The 15,263-nt window shown below is 33.1% G+C and overlaps 1 protein-coding gene across 1 annotated transcript; it reads left to right on the forward strand.

Moving 5' to 3' along the window:
• The first annotated feature begins 4,361 nt into the window (after window positions 1-4,361).
• On the forward strand, window positions 4,362-14,108 carry LOC134279416 (uncharacterized). The gene is made up of 5 exons (XM_062761812.1): window positions 4,362-4,459; window positions 9,471-9,637; window positions 11,418-11,550; window positions 11,851-12,201; window positions 12,803-14,108. Exons 2-5 carry the CDS (start codon window positions 9,482-9,484, stop codon window positions 13,711-13,713), a joined length of 1,551 nt encoding a protein of 516 aa, XP_062617796.1. The 5' UTR covers window positions 4,362-4,459; window positions 9,471-9,481; the 3' UTR covers window positions 13,714-14,108.
• The last annotated feature ends 1,155 nt before the right edge of the window (window positions 14,109-15,263 follow it).

Here is a 15,263-nt window from a genome sequence, read left to right on the forward strand (position 1 = left end):
CAAATTAGGCGCAGAGCAAACATGGACTTCCAAAACATCAAAGATGGAATCAGTTGCCATAGAGAAGTGAGCATTCCCTGCTGACCGGTCACACCCGCCGTGTGCTCCTTGTCATGATCAGGAAATAATAGTCAAAAATCTGTCGTCAATTCAGCGTATAAAAATGGTCAAAAAATTAGTAAGAAAAACGTCAGTCAGCATTTGACTCAATGATGCATTGTATTGGATGATAAGGTCATTGCATTGACCATACAACTTATCAAATGATGATTTTAAACGAGACAGCTGATATTTTTGTATGTCAATAATTTACCTCTTTTCAGAAATTGTTCGAACGTAGAGCATGCTCTTGCATATCGAATCAAGTGCGATTTATGAACTCCGTAAATAAATATGTGGAAAATATCTTTTCCAAAATTTTATAAAATGAAGGATATGGAGTAAGGATATGGAAATAACGAACAGTATTCAATCTCAACGTCCATTAAACAAATATACAAAACAAGAGCAGAGCAAACACGGACCTCCGAAACATCAGAGGTGGGATCAGGTGCCATGGAGGAGTGAGCATCCCCTGCTGACCGGTCACACCCGCCGTGTGCTCATTGTCATAATCAGGAAATAACGGAAAAAATCCGTAGTCAATTCAGTGTATAAATAATGGACTAACAATTGGTATGAAAAACGTCAGTCAGCATTTCATTCAATGATAAATTGTATTTGCTGACAAGGTCATTGTATCGACCATAGAATTTACGAAATGATGACTTTAAACGAGACTGTTGATATTCTTGTTTCATCAACTTGCTTGTCAATAATTTACCTCGTTTAAGAAATTGTTCATACGTAGAGCATGCTCTTGCGTATCGAATCAACTGAGATATAAATACTCCGTATGCAGGTGATGAAGGTATATTGCTGCATAAGTAAGGGAAGTTGAAGATAGAAAAGTTAAAGTCATCACGTTTATCATATAGCTTGGTTGTTAGATTACCATTTGTGTCTTTTTCAAGTAAAATATCCAAGTATGAAGCAGATGTGTTGGACTCTGTGGTATCTTTTATCTCAAGCTCACCAGGATATATCGTGTCGACGTAGGAATGGAAATTATCATTATTAATTGACAATACGTCGTCGATATATCTAAATGTCGAGTTGAAGGCCACAGCAAGTGTTTTTTTCTTTTCACGCAAAAGATTTTGCATAAATTCTGCTTCATATGAATATAAAAATAAGTCTGCTAATAACGGAGCGCAATTTGTACCCATGGGAATTCCAATAGATTGTTGGAATACCTGGTCTCCAAAAACCACATAGATATTGTCAATCAGAAACTCAAGCATCTTCTTGATGTCAACTTCAGAGTACTTATGTGTACAATCAGAATCTGTTTTAACAAAATAATTTTTCAAATGACCAATGACGAGGTAAGTAAACTTACGAGTTCCATTTTTGTTGAAGAAGCAGCTGTCAATGATATCAAAAAGCCTGGATTTTAATTTGTCGTGCGGAATTGTTGTGTATAAAGTTGAAAAGTCGCAAGTTTTTATGCTGTTGATTTTTGTAAAGTCTTGTGATTTCAAATTGTCCAAAAGTTCTTTAGAATTTTTAAGTATCCACATCTGATTTACACCACTTCTTGAATATATAGTTGTACAGTACTCTTGAAGTTTTTCCTTCACTACTGTCAATATTTTAGTGAGAAGTAACGAAAGAGGCTTGGTTGAACATTTACTGGAACCTGCAATGTATCTTTGTTTGTAAGGATTCTTATGAAGTTTCGGAATCCAATATATATAAGGTAGTTCAAATTCATTTTGGCTCTGTGGAATATTAAAAGTATTCAAAACTGACAGGTGATTTTGAAGGATTTCTTCCTTAGAAAGAGTAGTATATGTATAAGTAGGATTACCGCTCGTAGAATTAAATCCAAGTTCTTCTAAAATGCAATTAATATAATGAGCCTTACAAACGAAGACAATGTTGTTACCTGCTTTGTCGGCAGGAACCAGTACGTACTGATCGTGTAATCTATCTAATTCTTTTTTCATATCGAAAAGTATTCAATATCAAAGTCCATAAAACACTACAAATTTGGAGCAGAGCAAACTGATACCTCTTAAAAAAATAGAGGTGGAATCAGGGAATCAGGTGTCATGGAGTACTGAGCATCCCCTGCTGATCGGTCACTCCCACTGTGCGCTCCTTGAAATAACGGACAAAACCGTTGTCAATTCGGTGTATAAATAATGGACTAACAATTAGTTTGAAAAAGTCAGTCAGCATTTGATAAATTGTATTTGTTACTATGTCATTGTATCGATCACAAAACTTATGAAATTAATACTGTAGATATTCTTATTGCATCAACTTTTTTCTATAACTGACCTCCGTTTAGAAATTGTTCATACATAGAACATGCTCTTGCGTTATGTAAAGATATGTGAGTTATGTAAACTCCGTATACAGGTGATGAACGAATATTGCTACATAAATAAGGGGAGTTGACGATATAAAAGTTAAAGTCATCACGTTTATGATAAAGCTCGGTTGTTAGATTACCATTACCGTCTTTTTTATGTAAATATTCAAGTATGAAACAGATGTGTCAGACTCGATGGTATCTTTTATCTGAAGCTCAAAAGGATATATCGTATCGACATAGGAATGGTAACTCTTCTTTTTACGCATAAGATTTTGCAAAAATTCTGTTTGAATGAATATAAAAATAGGTCTGCTTATAACGGAGCGTAATTGGTACCCATGAGAATTCCAATAGATTGTTGGAAGACCTGGTCACCAAAAACCACATAGATATTGTCAATCAGAAACTCAAGCATCTTTTTGATGTCATTTTCAGAGTACTTTTGTGTGCAATCAGAATGTGTTTTAACAAAATAATTTTGCAAATAACCAATGAGAAGGTGAGTATATTTACGAGTTCCAATCTTATTGAAAAGGCAGCTGTCGATGATATCAAGAAGCATGTACTTTAATTCATCGTGGGGAATGGTTGTGTATAAAGTTGAAAAGTCGTAAGTTTTAAAGCTGTTGATTTTGGTAAAATTCTTGTGATTTCAAATTGTCCAAATGCTCTTTGGAATATTTGAGTTTTTACATCTAATTTACATCCCTCATGTATATATTGTTGCATAGTACTCTTGAGGTTTTTCCTTCACTATTGTCAATATCTTAGTGAATCAAGAAAGAGGCTTGGTTGAACATTTACTGGAACCCGCAATGTATCTTTGTTTGTAAGAATTCTTATGAAGTTTTGGAATCCAATATATATATTGTATAAAAAGATTTTGAGTTTACGTTTATTTCATAGTCAAAACCTCCGGGCCAAAAAAGAAATGACCATTTTTCATAAATGAAAATTTAATTATAAAAAAAGATGTTTAATCCAAGCTTAAGCGATATCAAGCATAAGACAACTTCAATGTTGTAGGGAAATATGGGAAAATATCTAAGTAGTAAATTGCTCAGGATTTGTACGATTTTCGGGAAAATTACTGAGTTCTATCCTGCTTTCAATTACTCTTGATAAAAAAAGTGAAGATAACACTTAATCTTTAAAAAAATCTTAAACCAATTCATATTGACGAACAGAACTCAAGGTACAGACCTAAAAAAAATTATATAGTGTCAAGTGCTTCTACTTCTAGTTTAGAATTTTTATGAATAAAGTTTACCTCCTATGAATATAGAAACAGGTAGGCTATCAATGAAGCCTACCTAATACCTAGTATTATTCAAACAGCTCATTGGAAGACCTGGTCCCCGAAAATTAGGAAGATATTGGTAACGAGAAATTGTAACAACAACAGCTATAATGATTTAAATTTGTATTTTTTTTTCTTACAATTTCCTTTTTTATTTCATTTGGGGGTAAATGAATTTCTCGAGTGAGAATATTTTCTTCCTATCTGCATTCCATCGATGGAATACAAAATAATTAAGATTTATTCTTTTCTAATCAATCAAATAAGTTTCACAATTTTTTCTCTTTGAATATTCATAGGTCTTGGAAATGTTTTTTTTAAATTGTTATCTTGTTACCTTGTACTATAAAAACTACAACCCCTTTCTTAACAACTTATCGAAATATACACGGGGAAGCCAGGATAAGATTTTTTTTCGACATTTACAATGTCACAATAAAGATTGTATTACAGATTTATTTCTTCATCTCTACCATTATGTAATTATAAGGAGTTATGAATTAAAATTTCATACATCTTTAAGCATTTTCTTGCATATCATGGCTTCTTCTCACTATCTATTACATAAAATTAACAATTAGCCTTGATGATCGCCATTTTTAAATCTTTACCCTGCGTTCAGTTTATCAGATAAATAAAATTTAGCACACCTGCACCGACTTATGTAAACAAAAGCGTATTACTTCCTGTTTCACCTTGATTTAAGTTTAACTTTATTGGAATATCTTCCTACAGTAAGTATCCTTTATTCTTTTTAAAACTTTTTTATCAACTTTTTTCTTTGGATAGATTTTAATTTTTTTTAGGTCCTTGTTTTTAAATTTCTTTATTAATTTTTTTTTCAAAATGACAACAGGTTGATGTAACTAAAAGAATAACAATTACAGCATAATCAGTTTATTGCAAAGTGGATATTATCTAATGCAAATAGACGCCCTCTTCCAAATCGATTAGTCAGCAAAGTTCTAGTTTTTGGAACAAGATCTTTTTATAATTTTGAAAAATATTTTACTTTTGCAAAATGATCCTATACACAGTCACTAAACATAAATATCGATCGTATTTGCCTATTTCTTTATTAAGACTACCATTTGATTCGCTTCGAGGGCAATTGTAAATGGGAACATTAAAAAAGTAAGAAGATTATAAAGAAAAAATTGATAGTAGATGTCATAAACAATTAAAGGTTCTACTGATTAGTTATAAAACACCATCAGCAAAATTCAAAAACACCATCAGCAAGAGTGCGGTGACACTTTTGATCCGAGTCATTTTTAAATCTGAATGGTATAATAGTACGATTTTGAATGAAGGGTTAAAAATTTTTCCTATAGAAATTTGTTACAAAGCATTACAAGGTTTTCAATCTAACTAGGCCAAGGGTGAAACTTTCGCACGTTAGAACTCTTTCTACTTTGGGTATAAAGGCCATTATAAACGAACTATTGCTTTTGATAGAAATTTGTAATGAATGATCAGGGTTTTAACACATTTCCAAATTTCCACCTGCCGAGGAGACTTATGTTGATATACTTGATCAAGTACAAAGAATAACAAGGCATCACCTAACTAGTAGCATATTTGTCTGAATTTTTTCTTATGTGTTGCTCAATCAAAAGATGAAAACTTCTTCCATGACATACATGTATAAAGCAATGGTATATATGAACATAATGAATAGTATTCAACCTAAAAAGTGCATTAAACAATACAAAATAGTAGAGTAAACACGGACCTTGAAAATATCAGAGGTATGATCGGGTGCCATGGAGAAGTGAGCATCCCCCGGCCAACCGGTCACATCCCCCTGTCCTCCTTGTCATGATCGGGAACTTCATCATGAATATGTTTAGATAGAAAAGTAAAGATTACTAGCAGTGATCGATGAATTATATGAATAAAATAGTATTTAAGCTCAAAGTATAATAATACAGTACAAAAACAGGAGCAGAGCTAGCACTCATGGACGTCTGAAGAAGAGATGAGTTCAAGTGCCCTAGAGGAGTGAGTATCCCCTGTCGACCCATCAAACCCGCTATGTGCTCTTTGTCATGATTAGGAAATGACCTAAAAATCTGTCTTTAATATTGTGTATTTATAATCTCAACTTATAAGTCAGCATCAGAGGAAATGTTAGATTGTATTTTCTGAAAAGTTCATTTTATCACAGAACTTGCGGAGTGTGACTTTAAACGAGACTGTTGATATTTCTGTTTATCAGTAACTTACCCAGATTAAGAAATAGTTCATCATATGCAGAGCAAGCTCTTTAGTATCGTAACAGCTCAAAGATTTCAAACCCTCTCATGAGAAAGGTATATTACTTTGTAAGCCAGAGAAGTTGACGGTTGAGAATTTAAATTCATCACGTTTATCACCTCTAAAATTTATAATACCAATAAATGAACAGGGCGTGAAACATGAACCCAAGAAAATTACAAAGGTTGTATCAGATGTCTCGGACCGCATCCACATTTAACAGGTCACACCCTAAACCCTGAATGTATAATCACCGGGTAGACGGTTCTTTCCGTGCATAAATTCAACAAAAAAAAAATAATACGAAACACTTGGTTTGAAACATGTCTGCCAAAAAGCTAAGTTATCCTACGATAAGTTATATTTGCCAACAAGGTCTTCTAATCGAGCACATAATTCAAATAAATACTTAAAATGAAGTTGCTGAAATCGTTGTTTCCTCAAGTTATCCGTGACTAGTGTGTTTTTTATTTATAAAATCGATGGAACTCAAGACAAGTTATTGAGTAGCAAATAAGTTAAGACACATAAAAACACTACTTTTTAATAGGTGATAGCGGAAATTCTGTTGTTAGTTGTAAGGTAGTCTTTATCGTCCATAGTCAGCAAAACATTTATGTTTAACATTTAGGTAAAGTAGTGAGAATAGCAACAAAAGATAACATAAGTGGATTAAATATTTCATGTGTATGCCTCCATTTGAAGAAAAAAAAACAATTTTAAGGTAGGATCCTTCTCTGGTTTCTGAGTAGATGAAATATTCAATGTATATTTGCTTATATGTCTCATATATTTAGGTGTAAGAGATTTAAAAGATCATATTTTTCTTTACTCAATTGTACAGCTTTAAACAGAACTGGTAAATTGTGTTCGAAAACTAGCATGGACTATATTGTTGGCGGAATGTTGGCGTATGAAAATATTTTTTCTTCTGCCTCTCAAAATTATTCTATAAACAACGAATTTAGTTTTAATTTTCACACAATCAAAGACTTGAAGAATTAATCAAATGTTAGCTAAATTAATAATAAGGAACTAAAGTTTTAAAATATATCAAATAAATTATGATTTTGAAAGCTTCCAATCTAAGTACAGATAAGAGCCAAAAATCCATAGAACGTGTTTTTACTCTGTTAGTAAACGGTCAAAATTTTTGTTTTTGTATCAATTTGTGACTTCTTTACCATATGTGAAAGTAAGAAAAATTTAGATATAGGGCGCATATAAAAATAACTTAAATATCAAAAAAAATTAAGAAAAATAGAGAAAATTCGGATAAACCAAAATCCATTTTTGTTTAACTATTTGAGTCAATTTGGTTATATCATCTTATAAACCCTATATGGATATATCTTTTTTTATGCAAAAAGAAAAACAATTAATATTTTAAAATAGAAGACCCCATTGCATGATTGGATGCAGTTATTTTTATTATTAATGTCCCGGGAAAAGGTAATAACCTTGACCTGACCTTGACTCTTATATAAAACGGTCAAAACTAATCTAACTGATACCATCACTTAGAAATATTGTCTTCTTGATTCTGGGAAAATTTCATTAATTTTTAAATATAAGAAATATAGTTTTGTGTGAGAAGAATCCTACCTTAAAGTTCTAAAAATGTGTATTTCATCGTTCGTTCTTCATAAAATTATTTCAATATTTTGGTAGAATACATTTGAAGTTTGCTGCATGTGCTCCACACATCTTTCAATCCTGTGACCTATGTTCAACGTATGCATCAAGTATACATGACATAATATACTAGTTATATTCATATTAATACTTTATATTAACTGGTATTTTGTTTTCTTTAGTTTATTCACACGTTACAGGTTTTACAGTTTAAATTGACAATTTGATCATTTGGCGAACATATTTTTTTTAGCAATAAGGTAACCGAACTTAATCAAAAAGAAAATAAAAGCTAATGTCATTTATTTTATTTTCAAAATATCTATCACACATTATTTACGTGCTACAAGGCGATCTTGGCTTCGATACGGCTTCAAGCAAGTAGAAATGTTATATCGACACCATTTATCTATTTTGATCTCTCCATTATGTAATTCAAATGCTTTTGATTTGTCGTGTTTCTTTTAACAGTGTATACGAGTTTTTGTTGACCGAAAAATCATTTTAACCTTTGCATATGAGACAATTACTCACAAAAACTATCCTATCGTAATAAAAAAGAACTTTTTAAAAATTTTCAACCAATCCTTCAGCAGGAAGAGTTGACATCTTTTCTTAATGTTAGCAAATAGACGCTTGAGAAAATAATGAGAGGTGCATGAGTCATTGCAATAATATTCTCGTGACGAATGAAATGTACTTTTGTTATTTGCCCCTTTACATAATCATCTACATGTAAGTTTTTTTTATAAAAAAAATTCAAATCAAGGAAAAATGTGAAGATAATAAATAGCAGTCGATTAAAAAAAAACTGGAAGTCATAGAAATTTGTAATAGGTCAAAAACATGCATCCCCAAACTCCTGAGGATAGAGCAGGTACGAAAGAGGAGTAATCATCGCTTAACTTCATTGGGACAAAAATAAAGATCCCTCCCTATTTTTACATGGATATACATATCATGGCTTGAACAGTTGTGTCCCTAATTTAGTATCTAAATTAATATAAACCTTCATGACAATAAGGATTTTTAAAATCTAACAAAATTTAATTGTTAAAGCTTTCTTGAGAAGACATTTTTAAAAAAGTATATCTTGTACAAAACATTTGACTCAAAAGCACCCTTTTTCAGGCAAAAAATATACAGTACATGCCAGCTTTTATTTCCTCTTAAACTTGAAAAAGGAACCAGCGGCACATTCGTTGATAACTTTATATTTATTAGAGATTACATTGATGGCAATCTAACCATCTAAAATGTTAATTCGATTAAAATTGTGCTATCTAGAAGTTTTTTTATGGTCAGCTTCCCTGCTTTGTGTTGCAAATTAATAATAACTGTGAAATCATTGGGGGGTCAGTGTTCGAGAATAAGCAGGCTTTGGTTGGTTCATGGTGACATAATTCCGTCGGTAACTCATACATACAGAAGATTCAATAAATAAAATGTTGATAAAATAAATGATCCAGGGGAGGTAAATTTGTGGAGAAGTGTGATCCACAAATTGAACATGAACATCGGTCTCCCACGAACATTGATGATTCCACAGTACACCTGTGTATACAGTGTATGTTTCCAGTTGATTCACAAGCGTTTGAGAAAATAAGACTTCTACAATTAGAGAGTAGTTTTCCAATTTTCTAACACTGTACTGAACATACTTCAGGTCATTGGGACAAGCTATCTTTAATACCATTGTGACAAGCTATCTTTAATACCATTGTGACAAACTATCATTGATACCACTGAGACAAGCTTTCATTAATACCATTATGACACGCTATCTTTAATACCATTGAGACAAGCTATCTTTATTACCATTGTGACAAGCCATCTGTAATAACATTTCAGGACGACCTATAATGCAACCAGACATCACAACGTGTATCTATAACGAAAAAGAAGAACTTCCACTTCCGGAGTTTCACCGGAAGTACACAAACAAGTTTCCGATGCTGGCTATTGTTGTTGGAGGACACTACGGACCCACGAAATGGGACGACCTTCCAAGTGACATCGTAGGTTTTTGATCCCTAAAGTAATTCTGTCAAGTAAATCATTTGAAATTGGATTTGAGTAAACTGATCAAAATGATAAGTTGTCTAACATTCATCATACTGACTTGCTGATCACAAGAGATAATGATGGGATTTACTGAGGAATTAAAAAGGATATTACAGGATATAAAAATATAATAGAATACAACATATGGAGATAACGAACAGTATTCAAGATCAAAAGTCCATAAAACAATACAGAATAGGAACAGAGCAAATACGGACCTCTAGAATATCAGAGGTGGGATCAGCTGCCATGGAAGAGTGACCATCATCTGCCGACCGGTCACACAGGCTGTGTGCTCCTGGTCATTATCGGTAAAGAAAACATTTTGCATCATACCACATAAACCTTTTTGTTTAATTTAAAAGGAAAATGTTTTGAAAGAGATATATTTATTAATAATATGGTATGTGACCTGTGGATAAAAAATGTACTGATACATATAGGGTGAATTCACCATGCATCGGACACATACCTTGCTTCGGACAACTTTAGACAATAAATTCTCTTTCAACTTGAGAGTTCCGTGTATTTATTTGTTTCTGTCTAGAAGCTGAAGATTTAAATTTTTTAATGATACCGATTGTTTTTATCATGTGATAAAAATACCCCGAGAATGGCCTTGAAGTTACGTCATATTTTACATCATCAAAGGGGAATAACCAGAAATTTATGATTTTGCGATTTTTAGAGTTATCGTTCTTAAAATTCGACTTCAACGGAACGAGTCAGACTTTGGTAAATAAAGTCAAAGATTGGTAATTTTACATAAATTTTAAAGAAATTTCACTTCAATGTTCGTATAATTCTTTTTAGAGCTGGTTTTCACTAGTATGTTCACTTCCCCGTACATCGGACACAAATTAACCATGCATCAGACACTTTCCGATGCAATGGTAAGCACTACCATTTTCATACAGAACCCAGCTGATAGCTGTTTTTTGCTGAAAAAGAAAATAAAAACTCTATATTTTCAGTCAAAATACAAGTTATGGATATATGACGTCTGGAATTTGACACAATTTATTTCTACAAACCAGAGTATGATAAACCATGAAAAAAGGGCGCGAATTACCACATTATAAGCATTTTAAAGCATTTCTAAGGCAGACTGAGGTCTCTTGAATCGTTCTACATTTGTGCAACGATATCGTCAATTAAATTTAGTTGAGGGTTATTTCTTAGATAAAAGATAAAAATATATCCATATCAAGCATTTTAAAGCACTTTGATAAAGGTATGATATTTTTCTTGTCAAAATACTGTCTGTCCGATGCATGGTAAACAATGTCCGATCCATGGTGAATTTTGAGTTGTTCCTAAAAACTCGATTTTTGAGGGTATTTTCTCAATAAAGGGCATGTAATTGTGTCCCAAATTGATATTTTAATCACAAACTAAATGTTAAACTCCATTTTGATAATTTTCCGTCGGTAGCGATATCGCTAGAACTTGCTGAAGTACAAGGGTATCCGATGCATGGTGAATTCACCCTAATTGTTGTTCGTTTTTTTTTTTGGTAAAATATCTATAAAAAGAAATACATGGAGATAACGATCAGTATTCAAGCTCAAAAATCTTTTAAACAAAACGGGTAAAATAAGGTGACATGATAGATAGAGCATCCGCTGCCGACCAATTACACCCGTCGTGTGCTCTTAAAAGCAACAAAATAGACTGGAAATAAGAAAATATCAATTTTGTTCAACAATAATTACAATGCATTTTCTTTTGTAGGTAATGAGAATCGACAGGGAATTCAGACAACAGAGAGTTCTGGCGAAGGATCCCAGAGCTTACCGTGACCAGTATCTGAGTATTCCTGTCAACGGTCCTTACAGATTCCACGTTGTCAAATCCCTCAAAGAGAGTACGTGTATTTCATTAAGCATAATCAAGGAGAACATATGTATCCCTATCATGCTTTAGATTAGAGAAAAGTGCATCAAACAAAAAATTGACTCATTGTTTCCTAAATACACGAATTTCAAAGCTAGTGTTAGGAAAGAGTTTTATAAAGTATCATCGTTTTGATATGAAATATATATAAAATGCTTTCAAAGAATCCAGTGATCATTCTCTTATATCCGAGAAACAAAAAATATAGACATGTAAAACTGAACTTCCTGAAACTATTATTATGCAGTAATTTATTGTTGTCTTTATTTAGAAAGTGAGGATCAAACTCTAACAGAAATTTTGGAGAAGAATCCTCTGCCCTTTTTGGTCCAGTTTTCTCTGAGGGGAGAGGTTCCGAAGGAGGGGAGAGGGGGACCGGATGGAGGGTTGATCAGTTTTCTTATAGAATACCGTTACGAGGAAATTTACCTACAGGGAAATTTCTATTCCAACGGCGCTATCGCAAAAGACAGTGCTTCCGTGACATTGTGTCCACTCATTACTATGGCTCCTGTTTATGGATTGAAAGAAAAGACAGAAGAGGAGTATAATCAATATCTACAACGAATGACGGACTACGTAAACAAAAAGAGTACATTTGGCGAGGAAACATGCAATAGAGGTACAACCAAAGCAGATTTCATGTAAAATTAAAAATATAACAATTTTTTATTGAATTTCTACGAAGAGGTTTTATTTTTATCTCGTTTATCAAATTTATGTTAGATGGCTCAGTGCAAGTGCAAAAGTTGAACTGAGAGAAGTACCTAGTTGATTTAACTAGTGTGCCAAGTAAAGCGTTCTTTGTGATTAGTAATCACTCTGTTTACTAGCTAAGATAGTGAGAAGTGGAGTGGTGGTCGTAAAAATACTTAAATACCTAGTGAAAGTTACTTATAAATTCTTAGATTTACTAATGTTATCTAGTAAATCTACCCTATACCTAATAAAACTACTTTTGAGGTAGTGATTGTATAGACAGTAAATTAACTAGTATTTTTAGTGACTTTCACTAGTTTTTTTTTCAGTGTGTCTAAGCGTAAGATGATAAAAAGTATAATATAAAAAAGGAATGAATATCTTATATAGATGGAATACTTTACGAGCAAATTAAAACACAAATATGTCTATGTTTGCCTTACTTTTAATCGATAACATGTCGACAAGAAATTAGATATTTGATACAAAACTATAGTCTTACTGAAATTCTCGTGTTTACACAGGTATAAAGGTTTTAGAATCATCTGATCCAGAAATCGCCAATATTATCCCCCCAAAACCCGAAATAAACAGAGGACCACCTCCAGCACTCCCGAAAAGGAGAGGATCCGATGACAAAAACGAGCAGAAGCGGAAACCCGCAAACACTGGAAATTTTGCTCGCCTTCCAGGTCGACAGAGTGCTCCGAAAAGTCAGGCATCTGGCATTGGGGAAGTTCAATCGAATGTTAAAGTTGCTAAAATTCCCCCCAAACCGAAACCAAAACCGAAAATAAACCCTGTCGCTACCAAGGAATTTTCTGCCAATGACAGTGATGATGAAATATATGGCGATGATTATGAAGTGATAGATGAAGACATCAAACTGAATCTTCCCACTCTCCCAGCTGATAAAGGGCCTGGTTACGCAAATGATATTCTGTGTCAAGTGCGACCGTACCAGGAAGCAAAAACAGAAGATCCCGATGACGAGAGTGATGAGTATGAAGAAATTATAGAAAAACTTCCGACTCCAGAGAAAAACATAAAACAGGTCGCCTCCGTCCGAGCTGTACCTGATTATAAACAGATAAACACTCTCAAGTCGGATTCAGAATGTGAGTACGCTGAACCAGAGCTTGATGACGTGGCAGAGGAAGAAGCTCACTCGAACATTAGTTTTAGTGTTCAACCAACAGAGGACAAGGGTCAAGCAAGGTCAAACCATGTGTCAGGAAAAACCATCAAAGAACTAGGGGAAATTCTGATGAAATTAAAGCTCGATAAATACGTAGAACGATTTTCTGAGGATTTGATAGACGGTGAAATTATCCAAGATCTTACTGTACAAGACTTAAAAGAAGATTATAACTTTACAAAGACAGAGGCCTTAAGGTTGAGAAAATTTATTGAACTTGGTCACGTCCCTATATGATTTGTCTCTCCAAGATCTGAAAAACAGAGCCATCCATGCCAAAGAAGATTCCCTTATTATCGACATGATTTGCTTTTATTCAATATGAAATCGTGTATAATGATTTCCGTAATGCTACATTGATACACATTTTCGTTTGCAATATTTTAGTGTTTAATTTGCATATTGTATTTGCAAATTGGGATGTAAAGGTTATGCTTTTAAGATTTGTAGCAATAAAGATATTGTATTGGCTTTTACTTCACATTAAAAAAAAAACAATAGTTTCGAAGACACAACAGACTAATGGCGATATCATTTGACAAGTACTTTTAATTCAGCATATCTGTTTTATTGCTTTATAAGTTATGATTTCAGTGGAAAATACTGAGTATTAAAAATGCCTTTCAATTTTACTGTGTTGCAGAGTTTACGCGAAGCACAAGAATTTCGCAGTATTTTTTTGATCAAATTCGCAACCTTAATCACTATTCATTATAATTACAAAAGAATACATGCGCACATTTGTTAAAAAATCGCTTATTTGTTACAGTAGTGAAGGAAAAACTTCGAGTGCTGTGCAACAATATATTCAAGAAGTGGTGTGAATCAGATGTGGATACTTTAAAATTCCAAAGAACTTTTGGAAAATTTGAAATCACAAGATTTTACCAAAATCAACAGCTTAAAAACTTACGACTTTTCAACTTTATAGACAACCATTCCCCACGATAAATTAAAGTCTTGGCTTTTTGATATCATTGACAGCTGCTTTTTCATTAAAAATTGAACTCGTAAATTTACTTATCTGGTCATTGGTTATTCGCAAAATTATTTTGCTAAAACTCACTCTGATTGCGCACACAAGTACTCTGAAGTTGTCCTCAAAGAGATGCTTGAGTTTCTGATTGACAATATCTATGTGGTTTTAAGAGACGATGGTATTCCAACAATGTATTGGAAGTCCAATGGGTACCAATTGCGCTCCGTTTTTAGAATACTTTTTTACATATTCATATGAAGCAGAATTTAAACAAAATCTTATGCGTGAAAAGAATAAAACACTTGCTGTGGCCTTCAACTCATTTAGATATATCGACGACGTATTGTCAATTAACAATGGTAATTGCCATTCCTACGTCGATACGATGATAAACGTGATGACTCTAACTTTTCTATCGTCAACTTCCCTTAATTATGCAGCAATATACCCTCATCACCTGCTTACGGGGTATATATGTCTCAGTTGATTCGATACGCAAAAGCATGTGTATGAATAATTCCTAAAACGAGGTAAATTATTGACAAACAATTTGATAAAATAATAATAAAATCAATCTCGTTTAAAATCATCATTTCGTAAGTTCTATGGTCGATACAATGACCTTGTCAGCAAATACAATTGATCATTGATTCAAATGCTGACTGGCGTTTTTCATTCATACTAATTGTAAGTCCATTATTTATACACTGAATTAACCACGGATTTTTCCGTCATTTCCTGAACATGACAAGGAGCACACGGCGGGTGTGACCGGTCAGCAGGGGATGCTCACTCCTCCACCTGATCC

Source organism: Saccostrea cucullata, unplaced genomic scaffold (genome assembly GCF_032062105.1).
Source record: "Saccostrea cucullata isolate Sc308-1 unplaced genomic scaffold, CSIRO_AGI_Scuc_v1 ctg472, whole genome shotgun sequence".
Classification (NCBI taxonomy): Eukaryota; Metazoa; Mollusca; class Bivalvia; order Ostreida; family Ostreidae; genus Saccostrea; species Saccostrea cuccullata.